Below are 22,913 nucleotides of genomic sequence, written 5' to 3' on the forward strand. Positions count from 1 at the left end.
CCATGGACACCTTCCAGGAGAGTGCTCAGTTGGGTGTTTTAACTAAGCGCCCAATGCCTTGTTTCCTTGCAATTTGTTGTGCACTAAGCTTCCCTCGTAGCAGCCTTCATAGCGCTCGGTTAAGTAAAAGAGTGCAGCACTCCATGGCCTTAGGAGAAGCTTCCTTGATCGAGCCTTGGCCTTGCCAAATCTTGTGCACACCAAGCCTTGTCCGTGTCACACTTCATAGCGCTCAGTTAATTGAGTGAACTGAGCGCCCCTTTCTTGTTTAATGAGCCCCTAATTCGAACCATGGGTGATGCAATTTGCTCACCAAATTTCATTATAGAGTAGCACTTCAAGCTTGGATGCACAAGGTCCTTTGTTCGAATCCTGGTGAAGCCCATGTGGAGCAATTTTTCTTGGTGAAACAATGGAATGTAGCGCTTCTCTTGTCCCTTAGGTGCAAGGTTCGAACCTTGTGGCCTCCACTCCTTGGTTTTCCACTTTATTTTTCTTTGGGGAGGAGCCCGAAAAGGTTAACTGAGTTAACCGAGCGCTTATGCTTTTTGCCTTGTTTCCTTAGATCCTTATGGCGCTCGGTTGAGAGACTTAACTTAGCACCATGCCTTTGTATTGCATGCTTTCATTAAAAGTGCTAATGCATTAATTGTAGAAACTAATGCAAGCATGTAATGCATTGTTAATTGCCAATTGGCATAATTAATTAAAGCTTCGTGCAGGCTTTCATTTTGGTCAATTAATAATCAAATGCATGCATATGTTTACTTTATGCATTAACGTAACTTGATTGGCATTAATAATGCATGCATGCTTTAATTATTTCATTAGCCGTGGTATTCATGCATGTGCATATGTATCATGATGACATTAATAATTAAATGCCACGGTTCCATGGTCATGGGCTACGCTTTTAAAAGCGTGGCCTAAGGCTCCAAAGTGTGCTCCAACTTCAAAGTGTGCCCAAAAACTCTTTTTTTCTCCTTTTTAGCTTATTTTGTGCTTCTTTGCTTCTTTTTCTTCTTATTTCCTACAAAGTTTATCAAATCAAAAGATCAAAGAAATATACCATTTAAGCACCAAAGAATGCAATATTTAAGCACTAATCATCAATTTTTTGTATGAAAAAGCATAGAAAAACATGACATGGTGACATGTCATCACAAACCTTCACACAAATGGATGCAGAATCTCTCTATGAGGCATGGGAGAGATACAAGGCCCTGATTAGAAAATGTCCCCCTGAAATGTTCAATGAATGGGACATCCTTCAAAACTTCTATGAAGGATTAACTCTGAAGGCTCAGGAAGCACTAGATCATTCAGCAGGAGGCTCATTGCAATTAATAAAGACAGCAGAGGAAGCCCAAAACCTCATTGATATGGTGGTAAACAATCAATACTTCTTTGCTCATCAAAGGCAACGCCAACCAGCTCAAAGAAAGGGAGTACTAGAGTTGGAAGGAGTGGACACCATTCTAGCTCAACACAAGGTGATGCAGCAGCAAATCCAGCAACAATTTAAGCAAATGGCTAAGAGGATTGATAGCCTCCAAGTTGCAGCAGTGAGTACAAGCCAACCATCACCCACATGGGGGCAAAATAAAGAAAACCAAGAAGATCAGCAGTAGGAACAAATTCAATATGTGCACAACCAAGGCTCGGGCCAAAATAAAGTTTATGGTGACACCTACAATCCATCCTGGAAGAACCATCCAAATCTAAGATGGGGAGATAACCACAATCAAAACCAGCAACCATGGCAAAGAAATTCAACCCACAACAACTCAAGAAACACAAACAACAACAACCAGCAAAACACTAACCCCAATCTATATAGAAAACCCCAAAACAAACTACCCAAATTCCAGCTACTATCCACCCAATAACCCAACCACTAATTAAAATACCTACCATCAACCTTCAACACCCCACAACCAGCCACAAACATCACAAGACACTCAAAGGATCTCCAACTTAGAGATATTGATGGAAAAGATGATGAAGCACCAAGAGATAACAAGCAAGAATCAGGAAGCTTCAATAAGAAACTTAGAAAGGCAAATTGGACAATTGTCCAAGCAAGCTGTGATTGAAAGGCCAACAAGCTCACTCCCAAGTGATACCATTCCAAATCCTAAAGAGGAATGCAAGGCTATACAACTAAGGAGTGAGAAAACTTTGGTGAATGACAAAGAAGATAACAAGAGGCCTATGGACAATGACAAAGCTAGCAGCAAGCAGGATGAAGCCAGCAACAAGGAAGAAGCTGTACTAAGCAAGCAAGCTCAAGAGAAGCTGAAAGAAAAGGATGACCAGCCACAAAATCTAAGAAAAGGGAAGCAAGTAATAGAGGAACCATCTCAAGGACAGAAGCAAGTGGAGAAAGCTCTCACACCTCCCTTGCCATACCCTCAAAGGTTCAACAATGAGACCAAGGATCAGCACTTTCCCAAATTCCTTGAAGTCTTCAAGAAGTTGGAGATTAATATCCCCCTGGCTGAAGCACTAGAGCAGATGCCTCTATATGCAAAATTCTTGAAAGAGCTCATCAATAAAAAGAGAAATTGGCATGAGAAGGAGACCATTGTGCTCACACAAGAGTGCAGTGCTGTAATTCAAAGAGGTCTCCCACCAAAACTTAAAGATTCTGAGAGCTTCTTCTTACCTTGCACTATTGGCAATATAACCATAAAAAGGGCACTGTGTGACTTAGGGGCCAGCATTAATCTAATCCCTTATTCTATGATGAGAAAGCTATGCATAGAGGAGGTAAAGCCCACACAGATGTCACTAGAGCTCGTGGACAAATCATTGGTGTTTCCCAAAGGAGTAATTGAAAACCTTTTGGTCAAGGTGGATAAGTTCATATTCCCTGCAGACTTTGTGATCCCGGATCTAGGAGAAGAAGGGAGTGAATCTATTATCTTGGGAAGACCATTCTTGGCCACAGCAAGGGCCATCATAGATGTTGAACAAGGAGAGCTGACCCTAAGGGTACATGATGAAAGCATTACTTTGAATGTCTTTCCAGAAGCACAACATAATGAGAAAAAGGAAAAATTCATGGAGGCTAACAAAGAAGACTTGTAGTGGAAGGAAGAAACCAATGAGATAATCATTAATTCCCCTCCAGAGCAAGAGACAAGCATCAAAGCAGGACAAAAGGAAAATGAGACTCTAAAGAATGATGAGAGAAAGCAAGAAGGAGGTGAAGTGTTAGCTACTAAGAAGACAGATTTCAAAACACAACCTACTGTCAAAGGAAAAGAATCACCAAAAAAAGGGAAAAAAGCAAGAAAAAGGGTCCAAAAGGGTGGAAAAATAAAAAGATCCCAACTGAAGGATTCTCAAAGGGAGACAAAGTGTAACTGATCTACCAACAGTTGGGGACAAATCAACAATCTAATGATTACTACACTATCAACAGGATACTCTCACTGGAGCATGCAGAGATTGAACATCAAGGCACTGGAAGGAAGCTCACTGTGAGAGGAGACAAACTGAGACATCACAATCATCAACCACCCTAATGGGGTCCAATGTCAAGCTAGTGACAATAAAAGAGCGCTCCATGGGAGGCAACCCATGATTTAATATTCTTGCTTTGATTTTAATTTCAATAATCAATGGTCCTTCTAGCATGAATTTGAATTCTCATGAGTATACATGATAATTGCATGCATTGTATTGAAGCATATGCTAGATTTCTAAGTTTGGTGTGCCTGAAGGCACTCCAAAATAGTTTTTCAAGCCTTCTTAGACTATATGCTTATTCATTTTGATGGAGTATATAGCCAAACATTAAGTTTGGTGTCTGCATATACATTTAATCTCATAGAAACCATTTTTGCTCAGAGGATCAAAATTATGAATAGATGAACCATACAAGGTTTCATTTTAGGAGTTTATGGTAGAAAATAAAATGTTCCTTATGATGAATGTACCAATTATGATGGATATTATTTGCATTTTACATGGATCCCTTAGCAGAGAACAAGTTTGGTGTCCACCAAATCTTTGTTCAAAATCTAAGGAGCATGATTGGTCATTTAATTAAGGAATATGTAGAGTTATCATTCTTTATTACTCATCACCACCACCAAACCAAATTCACTTCCAATGCTCACCATTTCTTTAATTTAATTGTGTAGGACAAAGAAGATTGAGAAGGAGACAAAGCAAGGGAGCAATCACGGTTATGACAAGCCAAGGAAGGAGGGTCACATGTGCTTAGAGAAGCGTGCTCTCTAGGGAAACAAAATTTGCATGTTTTGCACCCTTGGAGGCCGAACCACATGCATCCAATGCGGGGAGCAATCCTTGTCATCCTTCAACCATGCATGTAGGTCGTTCATACCAAGAGCTCTCCACAAAATTTTGCTCAATCTTCACCCTTCATTTACCTAACCGAAAAGCTTTCCTCACTTGTAGTTTTGTTCAAACATTTGATGCCTTGTCTATAAATAGTTTGTGACACTTCATAGCCTACACATTCATACAAGCTTTCCTCACTTATAAGCCTTTGTTTCACCCTTCACCTATCCAAAAACACAATTCAATCCCTCCTTACTCAACAACAACGCTTTCTTTTCCACCTCCCATTCCCTCCTAAATCGTAGCCTAAACGCAGCCCACCTTTCCTTTCTTCTCTCTCCCAATTCATGGCATCATCAAGTTCTAAGAGAAGAAAGGGAAAAGAACCAGTGGTGGCCGAACCCCCAACCTATGATACAAAGAAATTTAAATCTCAGTTTCATGAAGCAAGGTATCATAGGCTCATGAAATCAAAACATGTCATTCCTGAGATGGGCTTCAGACTGAGGGAGGGAGAGTATCTCATCATGAGACAAATTACTAAGGGAAAGAGGTGGGAACTCTTATGTGAACCTTTAACAGACATCAGTGCAGTCATGATAAGAGAATTCTACGCAAATGCTATGAAGCCAAGCCAAGACAGCCCTCCTTATAAGAGCTATGTCAGAGGTGTTGAAGTAGATTTTAGTCCATCATCAGTTATGAGGGCCCCACAGTTGAGAACCATAACCTATGGAGAGCTTAGCTTTGAGGACAGATTGCAGGGTAAGAATAACCCTGATAAATTATTGCATGGGTTATGTCTTGAAGGCAGAGACTAGAAAAGGGACTCAGAGGGAGCTCCAAGCCACTTGAAAAGATTAGATCTCACACCTGAGGCCAAAAGGTGGTATGAGATAGTGAGGAGATCAATACTCCCTACTGCAAACACCTCAGAGGTCATAATCAAGCGAGCCCTCTTGACATACTGCATTTACATGGAGGAGAAATCAACCTCTCACAACTCATAGCATACAGTATTCAGGAGATAGATGAAGACACAAGCAAATCAGGTAGGCTTGGACACCCAAGCACTATTCTAAGGCTGTGCAACAGGGCTGGGGTGCTCTTTGAAGATAAAGACACAGAGAAGGTAAAAGGAGGAAAGGGAATCACAAAGAGAAGCATGGAAGGTACTACTGAAGATGACGATCAAGAGGAAAGAAGAACTCAAAGTAGAAGAAGAAGACCACAAGTGGAGGAGGAGCAAGCTCCTGGTGCTATAGACATGAGCCAATTACAAAGAGCTATTGAAGAAATATCTCAACAAAATATAAGAGCACAAGAGCAGTATTTAAGGCAACAAGAGCTATACTTGCAACAACAGGAGCAGTATCTGAAAGATCGAGAGCAACAACAACAGTGGCAGCAACAAATGATGGACAAGCAAGACAATTTCCAACTCCAGATGCTGGAACAACAAAGGGAATTTCAAGCTAGAGTTGTAGAAGGGCAAAGAGAACAATCAACAAACTTTTAGGAATCATATGATAGATTGTCCTTGCGACAGGCCAAGTATGGGGAATACACTCAAAATTTGTATCAGTGGAAGAACATATATCATACCATTGGAGAACATAGGCACTATGATAGAATAGAGTATGATATAGACACCCAATCAAAGTTATACTACTTGGTCCATAACATGCCAGCATTGGAACCACAGATCAAGCCATTCGAGCAATGCCAAGAGCTAGTAGACTGGCAGAGAGCAAGTACCAAGAAACACACAGCACACATGCATCATGGGTTGGAGGAAGCTGGACTCTCAGGCCTGATAGACCCTATTTAGGATAGAAGGTGCCCTGTTGAAGAACTTCAAGATCCAACCAAGAAGAGGAAGAAGAAGAAAGGAGAGTCAAGCAGGAGTAATGAGCAATGACAACTAGGAGGTGGTGGAGTTTCTTTCATGTTTTTTTTTTTAAATTGAATAAGGAAGATGCATATCTAAAACATGAGATGCCTCCAAATGCTTTATGTTTTGCACTTTCATATTCTGAGTAGTTTTCTTACAAGTGAATTGCATTGTGCTTGTCATCCATCATTAGCTTGAATTTTGTTTTGTTCTTTTCTGCATAAATAAAAGAAAAATGTTTGATTTAGAAAAGTGATTGTCCAATGTTGTAGAAATTAGAATGACATTCAGTAGAGGTATTTGTTTGATTTAATGGTTAGCTCAAATAACAAAAGTTGTATAATAACATGTTCTTCGAAGTGTAAATTACTTTGCTGCTATAAAGTCTGTTATTAATGAAATTCCCTTGAGAATGAAGCAAAACAGAAAGAAAAAGAAAAGAAAAGCCAAAGAATTGGCAAAGAAACAAACAATAAGGCTAGACACCAATAGCTTGGACCCTAGGACATATGCCTGTGGTGTTTTTGTACTAGGATATGCATGGACAAGTAGGTTTTGAAGAGTATTTCAAAACTTTCCCACTTGGATCAACTAATTTGGGATTGCCAACCAAAAGTCCACTATCAAGAGCAACCTAGCTACAAAGCGTTTAGTAATCCAAAGAGATGCTAGGCATCAATGATCCTAGGAAGAAATTGTGAGCCATGTGTCGGTGGTGAAGAAATGTTGAGCAACATTGAGCCAAAAGGGATGCTGCAACATTTGCCACCAAGCCTTCATTAATAAATAAGCTTCCTAAGCAAAGTAAAGAAAGGAAAAGCTAGCAAGGGATCAAGCAAAAGTAAGGAATTATAGCAGCAACTCTAGTGAACCTTTAAGGAAACATTTCTTATCTCTCAGCAAGTAATAAATAAGCTACATTTGTCTGCATAAAACCCCATGAACCAAGTTCAATTATCTGCTAAATAAGGACATGCATACTTCTCTGTTTCATTTCATTTCCTCTTATGTTTAGTGCTTTCTTGGGGACAAGCAAGGTTTAAGTTTGGTGTTGTGATGACAAGTCATCTTATGCTAGCTTTTCAAGCATTTTTCACTTGTTTCATTAGGTTTTATGCATTTTCTTGCATTATAAGTAAGTGATTTGGAGTGGATTTGCATGATCATGTCAATTCAATCAACCATCATTCATTTGGCACAAGATCACATGGTTTAGGCTATAATTAGTTGGTTTTGAATGATTTATGAATCTTGTGAATTGTTGAAACTTTGATTGGTTGTTTTGATTACTTGTAGGTGAATAAATGGTGGAAAAAGGAATTTTTGGCACACTTTTGAAGTTAAAGCATGCTTTGGACCTTAGGCCATGCTTTGGAAAGCATGACCTAAGGAAACAAAAGCGTGGCGCATCAAGCAAGGCCAAGGGAGCAAAGCATAGCGCTAAGTTGGTGCACTTAACTGAGCGCCCAAGGAAGCAAGCAAAATGAGGAGCGCTCAGTTAACTTATTTCACTTTATCGTGCATCAACCAAAAGAAAATCAAGATGCAATACCAAGAAGTTAACTCACTAAGTTTCGAACCAAGCACATGAGGAACCAAGAGAAGCGCTACTTGCAAGAAAATAGGCCAAAATGGCTTCAGCAAGGTTCGAAATGGGAACCTTGCACAAGCACACAAGGGAGCGCTCAGTTCTCTTCATTAACTGAACATTAGGCTTTGTTGAACCAAAGAGGCTCCACTAGAGCTCGAATTGGGGAACAAGAGCAAGCAAATAAGGGTGCTAAGTCAACTTATCTAACTGAGCACCACTTTGCTTCACAAGGGAATTGCACAAAATGCACTCACCAGGATTCGAAAGTGGAGCTTCATTCCAAAGCAAGGGGCGCTAAGTTAACTTGCCCAACTGAGCGCTATTCTCAAACAAGAGAATTGGTATAAATTGGCTTCACCATGGTTCGAATTGGGAGCCCACCCAAAGCTTGGAGCGCTGCATTCAATTGCTTCACTGAGCACTACAAATGGGCTTTGGCACGCAACAAAATTGAGGGCCAAAGGCAAAGGGAGCGCTGCGCTTTCTCTTTTAACTAAGCACTCCCCTAGAGCCAGCACCATGACCCTTTTGCAACCAAAAGCGAAATTGGATCCAATTCTTCACCAAATTTTAAAAGCCCACTCTAAATTCTGAAGATAAAAAATTAGAAAGTGTTTTTTTATTTACCGGATAATGCTACACCCGGACAATTGACTTTTTTTGCTACACTTGTTTACAAATTAAGAATAAATGAATTTAAAAATTCAAAATTTTTCAATTTTTATTTTCTGTATATCGTTGGAATTTTTTATTTTTCTACTATTAGAAAATAAATTATTTTTTTAGTTTAAAAAAATAATAAATTTACAAATATGTTGTTTCTAATATAAATAAAAGAATTTAATCATATAATTTAAAAATTATAAAATAAAAAATTAAGTTTTTTAAAATCTTAAAATTTTTTAAAAATAATTTTTTATTTTTTTATTTACCGGATAATGCTACACCCGGACAATTGACTTTTTTTGCTATAATTGTTCACAAATTAAGAATAATTTAATTTAAAAAATCAAAATTTTTCAATTTTTTATTTTTTGTATATCGTTTGAATTTTTTATTTTTCTACTATTAGAAAATAAATTATTTTTTTTAGTTTTAAAAAATAGTAAATTTACAGATATGTTGTTTACTAGATATTGCGGACTTTATTTTATTTTTCTTATTTAAATAAAAGAATTTAATCATATAATTTAAAAATTAAAAAATAAAAAATTTAGTTTTTTAAAATTTTAAATTTTTTCTACTACCCAGGCATCACAATCGCTAACTTGGAGCAAGCAGGACAAACCACAATTCTTGCTACTGCCCAGGTATCTCAATCACTGACTTGGAGCAAGCGGGATGAACCTTGCTACTGCCCAAGTTTCTTAACAAAAAATTCATTCAATCTCAAGTCAATCATCAGTTGTAATTCATGAACATTTCATCATCAATCATCCTTATTTATCATATTCATTTAAGTTAAATTAGTCATTTTTCATCTTAGCTCTCCTTCATCATGTATTCAGTGTTTCGACACTTCTCAAAATTAAATCACCACTTCACACTCTTTTTTCACTTCCAAGTTAACACCCTCTCAAGGTTCAACCCTCTCACTATGATTAAAACTAAGTTTTAGGGTCTTAAAGAGTAAAAATAGAGGTTTAGAAGTTTGAAATCATGTTTAAATCACAAAACACAATGTTGCTAAAAAATAAGGTCCCGCGTATGCATGCCATGTTGCTTGTATGTGGGGGTGTCATTTTCTTCACTCGCGTATGCGACCCCTGTCTGCGTACACGAGTCCCCTTAGACCGAACAGTTAGCTCGCGTCGCGTGGCACTTGCCTGCGTACGCGAGCGCATAAGCGTACGTGGCACACTCCCATGTACGCGGACACATCTGGACAGAGCCAAACAGTCATGTCGTGTGTGCACTCGCATACGCGAGCCCCTCAAAAATGCCAAAATGTTGCAAAATTCCCTTTTATACACCAAACTTCCAACATGCATAACTTTGTAATTAAAAATCATTTTTCATCCATTCTTCGAGCGACGTAAACTTCACGGACCCAATTTTCAGATTAAAGAAGTTTGATAGAAACTGAGGGTCTGGAAGCCAAGTTATGGCTTGCCAAAGTTTGGACAAAAACCAAGTTTTGCATAAAGTCGCAAACCTCTATTTTCACAATTTCCATTTCAAACCAAAGTGTTTTCAAGTCCTAACTATATCCCAAAACATACCAAATCACTTCTCATTTATTCCATGGCCCATCGCCCATCAATACACAAAATTCCTCAAATTCTACCCTAATAATTCAAACTCAATACACCCTCATACTCAATCATTAATGTACCACCATTATTTATTTAAATCATCATTTCATCAATCATCAATCACCAATTCATTCTCAAGCTAATTCAACATTTTTCATCAAGTCTACTAAGCATTTAACATCATTCATACATTCCAACCTATCCTATGGTTATCCAGCCTAAGTTTTCACAAGACATTATATTTCTACGAGAAACCAAAACCATACCTTGGCTAATTTCCCCCTGATGCTCGGAACACCCCAATATACACTATTCCTCAACCATCCAAGGATCCAAAACCTCTTCAAACAAAATTCTGAGCCACCAAGATTGAATTCAAGCCTCTAATTCCATCAATTTATCTTCACAACATATAATTTAATCATTCCCACAAATGAAATGGACAAATCCCAACATTATCCATGAGCTAACTCGATCCAAATTGATCCATGGGTTTTGTAGAGAATTCTGAGATGAACGCATGGTCGCTGACGGCTTGTCAATCGGAGCTCCGTATTGAAAGATATGGTGGATTGAATATTGAAATTGAAATTGGAACCCTCACTTCTCACCTCTCTTCCATTTCAGCATGAAATGGAGTTTGACGAAGAGGGAAGGCTGTTGCCATGCCTATATAAGTGGGCTTGGGCCAACTTGGGTTCGGTTCGATCGATTTAGCCCGTTTGGCCCAATTTTGGGCTAAAACCTTTAATATTAGTGTTAAAATTTATATTTTAATTATTTCTATTTTATTAAACTATAAAATTTAAATTTTCTATTTTATTTACATAATAATTAAATTTTTGGTTAATTATTCACTAATTATCTGGGGTTTACATCCTACCCCCTAACAAAAATTTTCGCCCTCAAAAAATTTTGGTTACTAAAGAAGGTACATGGAAGCACTCACCGAATACCTCACCCACGTCCACGAGATGCCATTTGTGTCTTTTCCACATAAAAAAATTGATATTAAGGTGATCAGTCTGGTGCATGAAATTAGAACTCGCACAGCTGAACTGAAAAGTTCACCGGGTCGTCCAAGTGAGGGTCGATCCCACGAGGATTGTCGGATTGAGCAAGCAATGGTTCTCTTGAAGATCTTAGTCAGGTGAATAGAAAAGAGTGGTTGTTGTAGAAACGCATGAAACAAAATAAGAACAAAGGCAATACCAACTTGATGTAGAAACAATGATAAGAATGCAGTTAAGGCCTCAGAGATGCTTGTTCTTCTGGATTAATACTCTTTACTGACTACTTTAACAATGAGTGATTCATTCAATGGCAAGGCTGTAAGTGATTACAGCCAGGGCCAGTGGTCATTAATCTTCTCTGATCTACATCAAACTCCACGCCAATGGTTAATCGATATGAACGAGGGTGAAGCTCACACAATTCAATCTCTGATGATCCTACTCAAAATGCCACAGACAAGGTCGGATCTTCCGGATTGGAGAATGAAGCTCTATGATTCTAGTCTTAGCGCCACAGAAACCTCAATTACCTATGACTAACAGGATTTTATGTCACATATCCCAATTAGTCCAGATATTCTATTGGAATCTGTGATGCATTCTCAAGCTGCAGCTCAATACTATCCCGCTAAGGACTCGGAAGAACTCATGTAGAATAAGGGGGTCATACGCCAGTTCCACCCCAGATTCATAAGGATGAAGAATGAAAATACATGATAGAATGAAATCAAACATATATTAAAGTAGAAAAGTAATGATATTAATCCATAGGAATGAGCAGAGCTCATCTCCTTAACCTAGGAGGTTTAGTTGTTCATAATGTATAGAAATAATGTATATGTGCTTCTCCCCTCCTGGGAGGCATTGTCCTCAGGAGGAAGGAAGTCCCTTATTTATAATAAAAATTCTAAGACTAAACCTAAAAGATATTGTTTTTAATTAAAAATTACAAAAAGAGAAATAAAATAAGCTAAGAAGTGCTAAAATCCACTTTGGGGCCCACTTGGTGAGTGTTTGGGCTGATGCCTGGCATCCAAATCAAGTTTTGGGTATTTCCTGCTCCCTGGCTAGCGTTGAACGCCAGTTTGGGTGTTCAACTTGGGAGGTTGGTCCTGTTTGGGGCGTTGAACGCCAGAAAGGGGATAGTTTGGGCGTTCAATGCCCAGTTTGGGCAGTCCAATCCAAAGAAAAGTATAAACCATTATATATTTCTGGAAAGCCCTAAAAGTTAGCTTTCCAACTCCATTAAGAGCGCATCAATTGGACCTCTTTAGCTCAAGAAATGCTTGTTTGAATGCACGAAGGTCAGGATTTGACAACATCTGATATCCTTTTGTTGCCTCTGAATCAGACTTTGCTAAAAATTGCCAAATTCACCCAAAAATAACCTAAATCATAGAAAAACCACAAAAACTTAAAGTAGCATCCAAAAAGTGATTTTTGTAGTAATACCTACTAAAACATAATAAAACATAATAAAATATACTAAAAACACTAAGAAAATAACGTCAAAAAGTGTATAAAATATCCACTCATCAGAATACCAAACTTAAATTGTTGCTTGTCCTCAAGCAACCAAAACAAAGTAGGACTAAAGAGAATAGAAAAAAATAATAAGTCTCAGAGTTGTCAATGAAGCTTAGTTCCCAAAACTGAATGGAGCTATTAGCTCTTTACTTCCAAACAATTTTGGCATCTCACTTTCCTTTGATGCTTAGAAGTATTAGCATCCCTTAGAACTAGAATCCAGATGATATTATTGATTCTCTTCTTTTGGTTTTTCTTGATTCTTGAATACAGCTTCTCTTTGGTGCTTTGCACCTTTTGAGCCTAGCTGTGACTCTAAGCATTTTGTTTTCCCATATTACCACTAGATACATAAACACCACATGCACTTAACTGGGAAACCCTTTGGATTCGAATTTAGCTTTGCTTAAATTCTCAGTCAGTAGTGCCCAGAGTTCTTAAGCGTAATCTTTTGCTTTTGGGATCACGACTTTAACTGCTCAGTCTCAAGCTCTTTACTTGACACCTTCACACCACAAGCATATAGTTAGGGATAGCAACTCATTTGAGCTTTTTAGGCCAATTTCTGACCCTCTTAACCATTGATACTCAAAGCCTTGGATCCTTGCTCTTTTAATTTTTCTTTTTGAGATTTTCTTTTTATTTTTATTTTTATTTTTTTCTTTTTTTTTTGGCTATTTTTTCTTGCTTCAAGAATCAATATTTTTTATCTTTTGGAGAACCAATAATACTTCTCCAAATTCACTATTCTTCAAGAACCAATATGCTCAACTTCAACATCAATTATGCACAATTAATTCATACATTCAGAAAGTAAAGACAAGGCCACCACATCTAAATAATTGGAATAACTTAGGATGTAACTCAAGATCTCATGTATTTTACTACTTCTTTTTCAAAAATTTTCTTTTAAGCATGGTGTGGGATATGATGAGCGGATATTTTATATGCTTTTTGGCAGTGTTTTCATATAGTTTTTATTATGTTTTGTTTAAGTTTTACTAAGTTTTCATAGGTTTTAGTGCAAAATTCACATTTTTAGATTCTACTTTGAGTTTGTGTATTTTCATGCAATTTCAGATATTTTCTGGTTGAAATTGAGGAGTTTGAGCAGAAGTCTGATTCAGAAGCAGAGAAAGGGCAGCAAATGCTGTCAAGATCTGACCTCCGTGCACTGGAAAGAGCTTTTCTAGAGCTACAGAGGTCCAAATGGCACGCTCTCAACAGCTATGGAAAGCTAACATTTATGGCTTTCCAGAAAGATATAATAGTTCATACTTTGTTTCGGAATTGAAGGCCCAAAACTGGCATTTAACGCCAGCTACTAGCTCCAGTCCTGGTGTCCAGCGCTCACAAGGGAGCAACTGGAGTTCAACGCCCGAAAGGGGGTCCCTAGCCAGCATTCAACGCCCCTAAGGAACATTAGCATGTGGGAGACACTCAAGCTCAGCCCACACACTCACCAAGTGGGCCCTAGAAAAGGATTTTCGCACTATTATACTAGTTGATCATATTTCTGTAATCCTTAGTCATTAGATTAGTATATATGGACAAGAGTTCACCATTGTTAGGGACTCTTGCCCACTTTCACGTTTACCATTGTATTTTTCTATCAGCATGAGTCACTAAACCTCTTAGGTTAAGGTTAGGAGCTTTGTTGATTTTCATGGATTAATAGAAGTACTACTATTCTATTCAATTCATGTGTAACTCTATTCTAAGATGTATCTTCGTTCTTCAACCTTATGAATGGGATGATCCGTGACAATCATCATTATTCTACATGGGTTCAGTGTGAGTCCTAACCAGAGATCACTGAACCACTAGCTTAATTATACATCTCTTAGACGGCTAATCCACGACTTCGTTGGGGACTTCTCAAGACACCAGTTCAGCCGAGGTATGGGGAGATTAGGGTATTCGTGGTAGAGGCTAGAACCAAAGGCACATCATTCTCTAATCCGGAAGACCTTGTCTGTGGCATTTTAAGTAGGATCATCAAGGGGATGAAATGCAGGAGCTTCACCCTCCTTTAGATTGGGCGCACACTAAACCTGGCGTTCGGCCTGAGAGAGGAAGATTCAGTGGCCGCGACCGTATGACGTTGATCACTTACAGCCTGCCATGGAAGGAATCACTTATAGTTGGAGAAAGACAGTAGGAAATGTTGATCCAGAAGAGTGAAGTATCTCTAAAGCCTCAACCGTTCTCTTATCACTGTTTTCACTCAAATTAAGTAATTTCATTCCTATTTATGTTTTATGCGTTTACCTCAACAAACTATCTTTTCTAATCACCTGACTAAGATCTACAAGGTGTCCATAGCTTGCTTTAAAACAACAATCCTCGTGGGATCGACCCTGACTCACCTCAGGTATTACTTGGACGATCCAGTGCACTTGCTGGTTCAGTTGTGCGGAGTTAATCTATGCGCACCAAATTTTTGGCGCCGTTGCCAGGGATTGTTTTTTGACAACTAACGGATCATCTTGTTGCTTAGATTAGGTATTGTTTTTAATTTTGTTTGAGTCTTTTATTTTCTTTTTCGAAAAAATAAAAAAATTTTCTGAACATTTTCTTGTCTTTTTGATCTTTATCTTTTTGTTTGAGTCTTTGTTCTTGTTCTTGTTGAATTTTCAAATTTTCTTGCTTTCTTTTCAATTTTTTTTTAAAAATAGTGTCTTTTGTTTGAGTCTTGTGTCAATCTTTAAGTTTGGTATCCTTTTAAGTCATCTTGAGTCTCTAAGTTTTTTCTCTTTTCTTTTCTAAAATTAGAGTCTTTGATTTCAAAATTTTTAAATTTGGTATCTTTTGGTTGTTTTTCTTCAAAATTTTCGAAATTAGTTTCCTTGATTTTCAAAATCTTTAAGTTTGGTGTCTTTTAGTTGTTCTTTATTTGCTTTGAAATTTCGAAATTGTTCTTATTGTTCTTTCTTGGTATTCAAGTTGTTCTTGTTTCTTTTCTTGTTTTGATCTAAAAATTTTTAAGTTTGGTGTCTTTTGGGATTTTTCTTTCTAATTTTCGAAAATTTTGTGTTTTAGGTCTAAAAATTTTATGTTTGGTGTCTTTTGGTTGTTTTTCTCTTTCTTCATTAATTCAAAAAATAAAAAATATCTTTCCTATCTTTATTTCAAATCTTTTTTTTTCGAAAATTTCAACAAAAATTTCAAATTATCATCTTATCTTATCTTAATTTCAAAAATCAAATTTCAAATTTTATCTTTTTAAATTTTTTCAAATATTTTCTTTTAAATTGTGATTCTATCTTATTTTATCTTTCTTTTAAAATTTAAAATTCAAATTTTTTTCAAATCCTTATCTTTTGTTATCTTTCATTAATTTTCAAATCATTATGTTATCTTATCTAAGTTTTAAATTTCAAAATAAAATATTTTCAAAAAATTAAATCTTTTTCAAATCTTTATCTTATCTTGTTTCAAATTCAAAATTCAAAATTCAATTTTCAAAATCTTATCTTATCATAATCCAAATTCAAATTTCAAAATTCAAATTTTAAAATTCAAAATTTAAAATTAAATTTTCAAAATTCAAATTTTAAAATTCAAAATTCAAAATTCAAAATTTCAAATTTTAAAATTAAATATTTTTCAAATCTTATCTTATTTTCAAATCTTTCTTAATTAGTTACTTGTTTTCTCTTTCTTCTTTTTCAAAACTTCCTAACTAATTCTTCTCTCTCTCCTTTTTCGAAAGATACCTTTTAATTTTCAAATCTTTTAATTAATTAAGCTTTTATTTTCGAATTTAATTAATAAATAAAAATAAAAACAAAAATAATTTAATTTTAGTTTCTCTTTACTTCTTTCTCATACCTTTCTTTCACTATGAACCCAAATGGGAATGAACAGTTTAGAAGAACTTTGGGGTCCTACATGGCCCCCAGTCCTTACTTCTATAAGAGAAGTTTTAGTATACCTCCCATTAGAATGAGTAACTTTGAGCTCAATCCTTAGCTCATTACTCTGGTGCAGCAAAACTGCCAATACTCTGGACTTTCACAGGAAGAACCTACTGAGTTTCTGGCCAACTTTTTTCAAATTGCTGACACAGTACACACTGAGGGAGTAGACTGCTACTCGTTCCCTTTTCTATAAGAGATCAAGCAAAGAGGTGGTTAGATAACCAACACAAATCTAGCTTGAAAACATAGAAGCAGCTAGTAGACAAGTTTCTGAATCAATACTTCCCCCTAAGGAAGTTGACCCAGTTAAGACTGGATATTCAAAGCTTCAAGCAAGAGGACAGTGAATCTCTTCATGATGCCTGGGGGAGGTATAAGAGAATGCTCCAGAAATACCCCACTGAAGTATTTTCAGAATGGGTGTAATTAGACATCTTCTATTATGGCCTTACAAACATGGCCAAGATGTCTCTAGACCACTCTGCTGGTGGCTCTATACATATGAGAAAAATAATTGAAGAGGCTCATAAACTTATTGAGACAGTTTCCATGAACCAACATCTATACTTGGGTGATGAGACTTCCATAAAAGGAGAGGTTAAGTCAGTATCTGTTGAATCTAGCCCTCCAAAATAAGATGGCCCATTGACTCAGCACATGCCCTTGCACAGCAGTTGCTGGACTTGCAAGAGGCTTTGCGAGAAACTTAGGCTTCCAATAGGAATGTAGAAGCCCAGCTGAGTCAAACAAGACATCAATTATCTAAGCAGATAAAAGATGAATGTCAGGCTATCCAACTGAGGAGTGGGAAAATATTGAACATCCAACCTCAGAGCAACAGGAAACCTGAAGAAGAGAAGCTGACGAAGGACAACCAGACTATTGTCCAGAACACCTCTAAGGACGTTGCACATCCTAGAGGAAATGACATTGGCGTTCAACGCCAAGAAGGGGTGCTCACTCCTGGCGTTGAACACCCAAAGGGGGGAAATACACTTGGCATTCAATGCCAAGAAGGGATACCCACCCTGGGTGTTAAACGCCCACAAGGGAATAGTGTGCCTGGCGCTGAACACCAGGAAGGGGGCAGCAAGGGTGTTGAACACCCAACTAGGAATGGTCAAACACATGCAAGTGCTGATAAGACCCTTCCTAAACAAGCTACTAACCCGCCTTCCAATATGTAGGCATTCAACCTACATCAACCAAGGTTGATGAGTATAGAGATAAGATGTCATATCCTCAGAAGCTCCACCAAGTAGAAAAGGATAAACAGTTTGCCTGCTTTACAGATTATCTCAAGACACTTGAGATCAAGATTCCTTTTGCAAAGGCTCTTGAACAGATACCTTCTTATGCCAAATTCATGAAGGACATCCTAAGTCATAAGAAGGACTGGAGAGAGGCAGAAATAGTCTTTCTCACTAAAGAGTGTAGTGCAGTAATCCAAAACAGTTTACCAGAGAAACTCAAGGATCCTGGGAGCTTTATGATCCCCTACACCTTAGGGGATGCCTGTACAAAGACAGCCCTATGTGATCTCGGAGCAAGTATTAACTTAATACCTGCATCACTAATAAAGAGACTCTATTTAACTCACGAAGTTAAACCTACCCGCATATGTCTTCAACTTGCTGATGACTTTGTTAAGCTTCCATCAGGCCTAATTGAAGACATGATTGTTAGAGTTGGACCCTTTGCTTTCCCTACAGACTTTGTGGTGCTAGAAATGGAAGAGCACAAAAGTGAAACCCTCATTCTAGGAATACCCTTCCTAGCTACAAGACGGACCCTGATTGACATTCAGAAAGGGGAAATAACCCTGAGAGTCAATAAGGATGAGTTCGTATTAAATGTGGTGAAAGCCATGCAGCATCCAAACACTCCAGAGGAGTGTATGAGTATTGATATCATTGATTTCCTGGTGGAAAAAGTGAATATGGCCGAGGGGCTTGAAGAAGAACTGGATGACATCTTTTATGATGCTCAGCCAGAGTTAGAGGAGTCAGAGGAGATAAAGGAGCCTCTGAAAACTCCTAAAGAGGAGGACAAGCCTCCTAAACTCGAACTTAAACCACTACCATCCTCCTTGAAATATGCATTTCTCAGAGATGGAGATACTTATAAGCTCTGCCTTAGAGCCATAGGAAGAAAAAGCGCTAATCCAAGTGCTAAAGACACACAAGAAGCTCTTGGGTGGACGATAAGTGACTGAAAGGGCATTAGCCTAACCCGATGCATGCATAAGATCCTGCTGGAGGATGACGCCAAACCAGTGGTACAACCACAAATGCGACTGAATCCAGCCATGAAAGAAGTGGTGTAAAAGGAAGTCACCAAATTATGGGAGGATGGGATTATTTATCCCATCTTTGACAGCCCATGGGTAAACCCTGTCCAAGTTGTTCTTAAAAAGGGAGGCATGACAGTGGTTCATAATGAAAAGAATGAACTGATTCCTACAAGGACAGTTACAGGGTGGCGTATGTGCATTGACTATAGAAGGCTCAATAATGCCACCAGAAAGGATCATTTTCCTTTACCATTTATTGATTAAATACTAGAGAGACTAGCGGGGCACGCTTTTTATTATTTCCTGGATGGCTATTCCGGTTACAATCAAATTATAGTAGATTTATAGGATCAAGAAAGGACAGCATTCACATGTCCATATGGTGTGTTTGCTTATAGACAGATGCCATTTGGCTTGTGCAATGCACCTGCCACCTTTCAGAGATGTATGCTCTCCATCTTCTTTGATATGGTACAGAAGTTCCTTGAAGTATTCATGGATGACTTCTCTATCATTGGAGATTCATTTGACTTCTGCCTTGACCATCTAGCCCTAGTTCTTAAATGATGCCAAGAGACAAACCTGGTTTTAAACTGGAAAAAATGTCACTTCATGGTAACTGAAGGAATTGTCCTTGGGCATCGGATTTCGAACAAGAGAATAGAAGTGGATCAAGCTAAGGTGGAGGTAATTGAGCGATTACCACCACCCACTGATGTTAAGGGAATCAAAAGTTTCCTTGGACACGCAGGATTCTACAGGAGGTTTATTAAGGATTTTTCTAAAATTGCTAAACCCCTGTGCAACTTACTGACTACTGACACTCCATTTGTCTTTGACCAAGAGTGTCTGCAGCCATTTGAGACTCTAAAAGCTAAGTTTATCCCTACACCTGTAATCTCTGCAACCAGCTGGGACTTACCATTTGAGCTGATGTATGGCGCTAGTGACCATGCCATTGGCGTAGTCCTGGGGTAGGGGCATGACAAGCTTCTACATGTCATTTATTAAGCTAGCCGTGTTCTAAATGACGCGCAGAAAAATTACACTACCACAGAAAAGGAATTGCTTGCAGTGGTCTATACCATTGACAAGTTCAGATCCTATCTAATAGGGTCTAAGGTCATTATCTACACTGATCATGCTACTCTTAAATATCTGCTCACCAAGCAGGATTCTAAGCCCAGGCTTATAAGATGGGTATTACTCTTGCAAGAGTTTGATATAGAAATAAGAGATAAAAAAGGATCAGAGAATCAAGTGGCTGACCACCTATCTCGGACTGAACTAGTAGAAGGGACATCTTCTCCCTCTACTGAGGTATCTGAAACCTTCCCAGATGAGTAACTCTTTGCTATTCGGACACCGCCTTGGTTTGCAGACATTGCAAACTACAAAGCTATAAGATTCATCCCCAAGGAATATAGTAGGCAGCAAGTCCAAAAGCTCATTCATGATGCTAGATACTACTTGTGGGATGAACCATATATCTTTAAGAGATGCTCAGATGGGATAATCCGGCGCTGTGTATCTGAGGAAGAGGCACAGAAAATCCTATGGCATTGCCATGGCTCCAATTATAGAGGACATTTTGGAGGAGAGCGGACAGCCACTAAAGTCCTCCAAAGTGGTTTCTACTGGCCCACAGTTTTTAAGGACTTCCGAGAGTTTGTCTGTCGCTATGACAGTTGCCAAAGGGCTGGCAACCTCCCTCATGGTCACGACATGCTTTAGCAGGGAATCTTAGAGATTGAACTGTTTGATGTATGGGGTATAGACTTCATGGGTCCATTCCCACCTTCAAACTCAAACACCTACATTCTTGTAGCAGTAGATTATGTGTCTAAATGGGTTGAGGCAATTGTATCACCCACAAATGACACTGGAGTAGTAATGAAGTTCCTTTAGAAGAACATCTTCAGCAGGTTTGGTGTCCCTAGGACACTAATCAGTGATGGAGGAACTCATTTTTGCAATAGACAGCTTGATTCTGTGCTAAGTAGATACGGAATTCGCCATAAAGTGGCCACCCCATATCACCCACAGATAAATGGGCAAGCTGAGGTCTCAAATAGAGAACTCAAGAGAATCCTGGAAAGAACGGTGAATACCTCTAGAAAGGATTGGGCAAGAAAGCTTGATGAAGCTCTCTGGGCATACAGAACAGCTTTCAAGACCCCTATAGGAGAGAAACGGTTGCTCCAGCTAAACGAGTTGGAGGAATTCTGACTTGCTGCATTTGAGAATGCAAAGATCTATAAAGAAAGGGCCAAAAAGTGGCATGACAGAAAGATCTCTTCTAGATTCTTTGAACCAGGGCAGAAAGTTCTTCTCTTCAACTCTAGACTCAGATTATTCCCTGGAAAACTCAAATCCTATTAGACGGGACTATATGTGGTTACAAGGGTATCACCCTACAGGGGGCATTGGCTGGGCGTTCAACACCCATAAGGACGAGTAAACCTTTTAAGTTTGTTGTAGAGAGAGCCCTTTCTTCTCACCCCATTCGAATTTTATGGCTCCAAAAAGTGGAAATCCTACTTTAAGAAATAAGAAAGAAGACAACCAAGTAGTTATTTTCAAACCTTTCAGATTTTACACAAAGCAGCATGAAGAAAATTTTTACAAAATTATGTGCCATAGGACAGTGATCCCGGAAGCCAAATTTGAATTGAAAGAAGATGAGTACCCAGAGATCTAGGAGCAAATTCAAAAAAGAGGCTGGGAGATTCTAGCTGATCCTGAGTTTAATGTTGGAACAACAATAATTTAATAATTCTATGAAAATCTATGGATGATAGATAAGCAAAAGAAAGATAGACAAGGATTCCATACTTTTCACACCATAGTGCAAGGGAAGACTCTATTTTCATTTTGACAAGGTGAGAGAGATCTTCAAGCTTCCTCCTGAAAAGGATGATCCAGAATCCTTTAACAGGAGAGTGGTGGCTAATCCAAAGCTGGAAAAGATTCTAGAAGACATATGTCTGTCTGGAACTAAGTTGATCAATAACACAAGAGGTAACCCAAACCAACTGAGAAGAGTAGATCTCAAACCAGTTGCTAGGGGCTGGTTGGACTTCATTGGGCATTCCATACTCCCTACTAGCAACCGCTCTGAAGTTACCATCAGAAGGGCTGTGATGATTCACTGCATTATGATGGGGAATGAGGTGGAAGTTCACCAAATAATTCTTTTTGAGCTATACAAGGTGGCAAATAGGATGTCAACTCACGCCAGATTGGCTTATCCAAATCTTATCTTTCGCTTGTGTAAAGAGGCTGGAGTCATGATTAACAAAGATTTTTTCATCCTAGTAGAAAGCCTAATCATTAAACAGGTGATGGAAAGCGCCCAAGTACCAGTTGATCCACCCAAAAGGAAGGTGCCTGAGCCTTAAGAGATCCCTTCAATTGAATATTGGACCCAGCTGGAAGCATCTATTGCACAATTGAAAACCACCTTGGATCAGTTAAGAGAAGAGAAAAAGGACCACACTAGTATGCTTTGCAAACTGGTCAAGGACAAGAGAAGCAGGGGCGTGAGATAGAAGAGCTAAAGCGTCAGAAATTATTCCCTGAAGAGCCTAATGCCTCCCATGATTAAGGTGGTTGAGTTCCACCTCCCTACTTCTGTGGCTATTCTAATTCCTATTTCTTATTTAGATATCACTAGTAGTCTTTAAGTTTTTATGTTCATTTAAATTTCTGTCTTTTAATTTAAGTATTGCATGAGTATTATTAGGATTTAAGTTTTCATTTCTGTCTTCTAATTCCTAACAAGTGCTTCTTTAATGTCATTAGCTTGACACTTGATTGTTGACTTTCTTCCTCTTCTTCCAGTTGGTTAAAAGAAATGACTCTATGGGAGAAGAGGAGGAGATTAGTGCCTTCGTATGTGAATTCCTCCCAACAAGCTTTCTGGTATTGTTATCAGAGTTATTCTCCTTGCTTATTAGGGTAGGGGTTGGATTGTTTCTCCATCCTCTATGCATCTTCCTCTTGGGACCTTCCTCTCTGGTAGGTAGTGACTGCCCAAAACCAAACTTAGGTTTTGATGTCTGAAGAAACTGTATGAGTTTTCGCCAAGGGAGGAGGCT

General features: G+C 38.3%; 2 protein-coding genes across 2 annotated transcripts; both read left to right on the top strand.

Moving 5' to 3' along the window:
- The first annotated feature begins 2,214 nt into the window (after window positions 1-2,214).
- Window positions 2,215-3,093, top strand: LOC107636534 (uncharacterized). Its single transcript, XM_016340036.1, has one exon. The coding sequence runs from the start codon at window positions 2,215-2,217 to the stop codon at window positions 3,091-3,093; it is 879 nt and encodes a 292-aa protein (XP_016195522.1).
- A 14,658-nt stretch (window positions 3,094-17,751) lies between these two features.
- Window positions 17,752-18,735, top strand: LOC148567727 (uncharacterized). Its single transcript, XM_088484600.1, has 2 exons — window positions 17,752-18,037; window positions 18,182-18,735. Exons 1-2 carry the CDS (start codon window positions 17,752-17,754, stop codon window positions 18,733-18,735), a joined length of 840 nt encoding a protein of 279 aa, XP_088340726.1.
- The last annotated feature ends 4,178 nt before the right edge of the window (window positions 18,736-22,913 follow it).

This window comes from Arachis ipaensis, chromosome B4 (genome assembly GCF_059453495.1).
Source record: "Arachis ipaensis isolate K30076 ecotype BB chromosome B4, ASM5945349v1, whole genome shotgun sequence".
Lineage (NCBI taxonomy): Eukaryota > Viridiplantae > Streptophyta > Magnoliopsida > Fabales > Fabaceae > Arachis > Arachis ipaensis.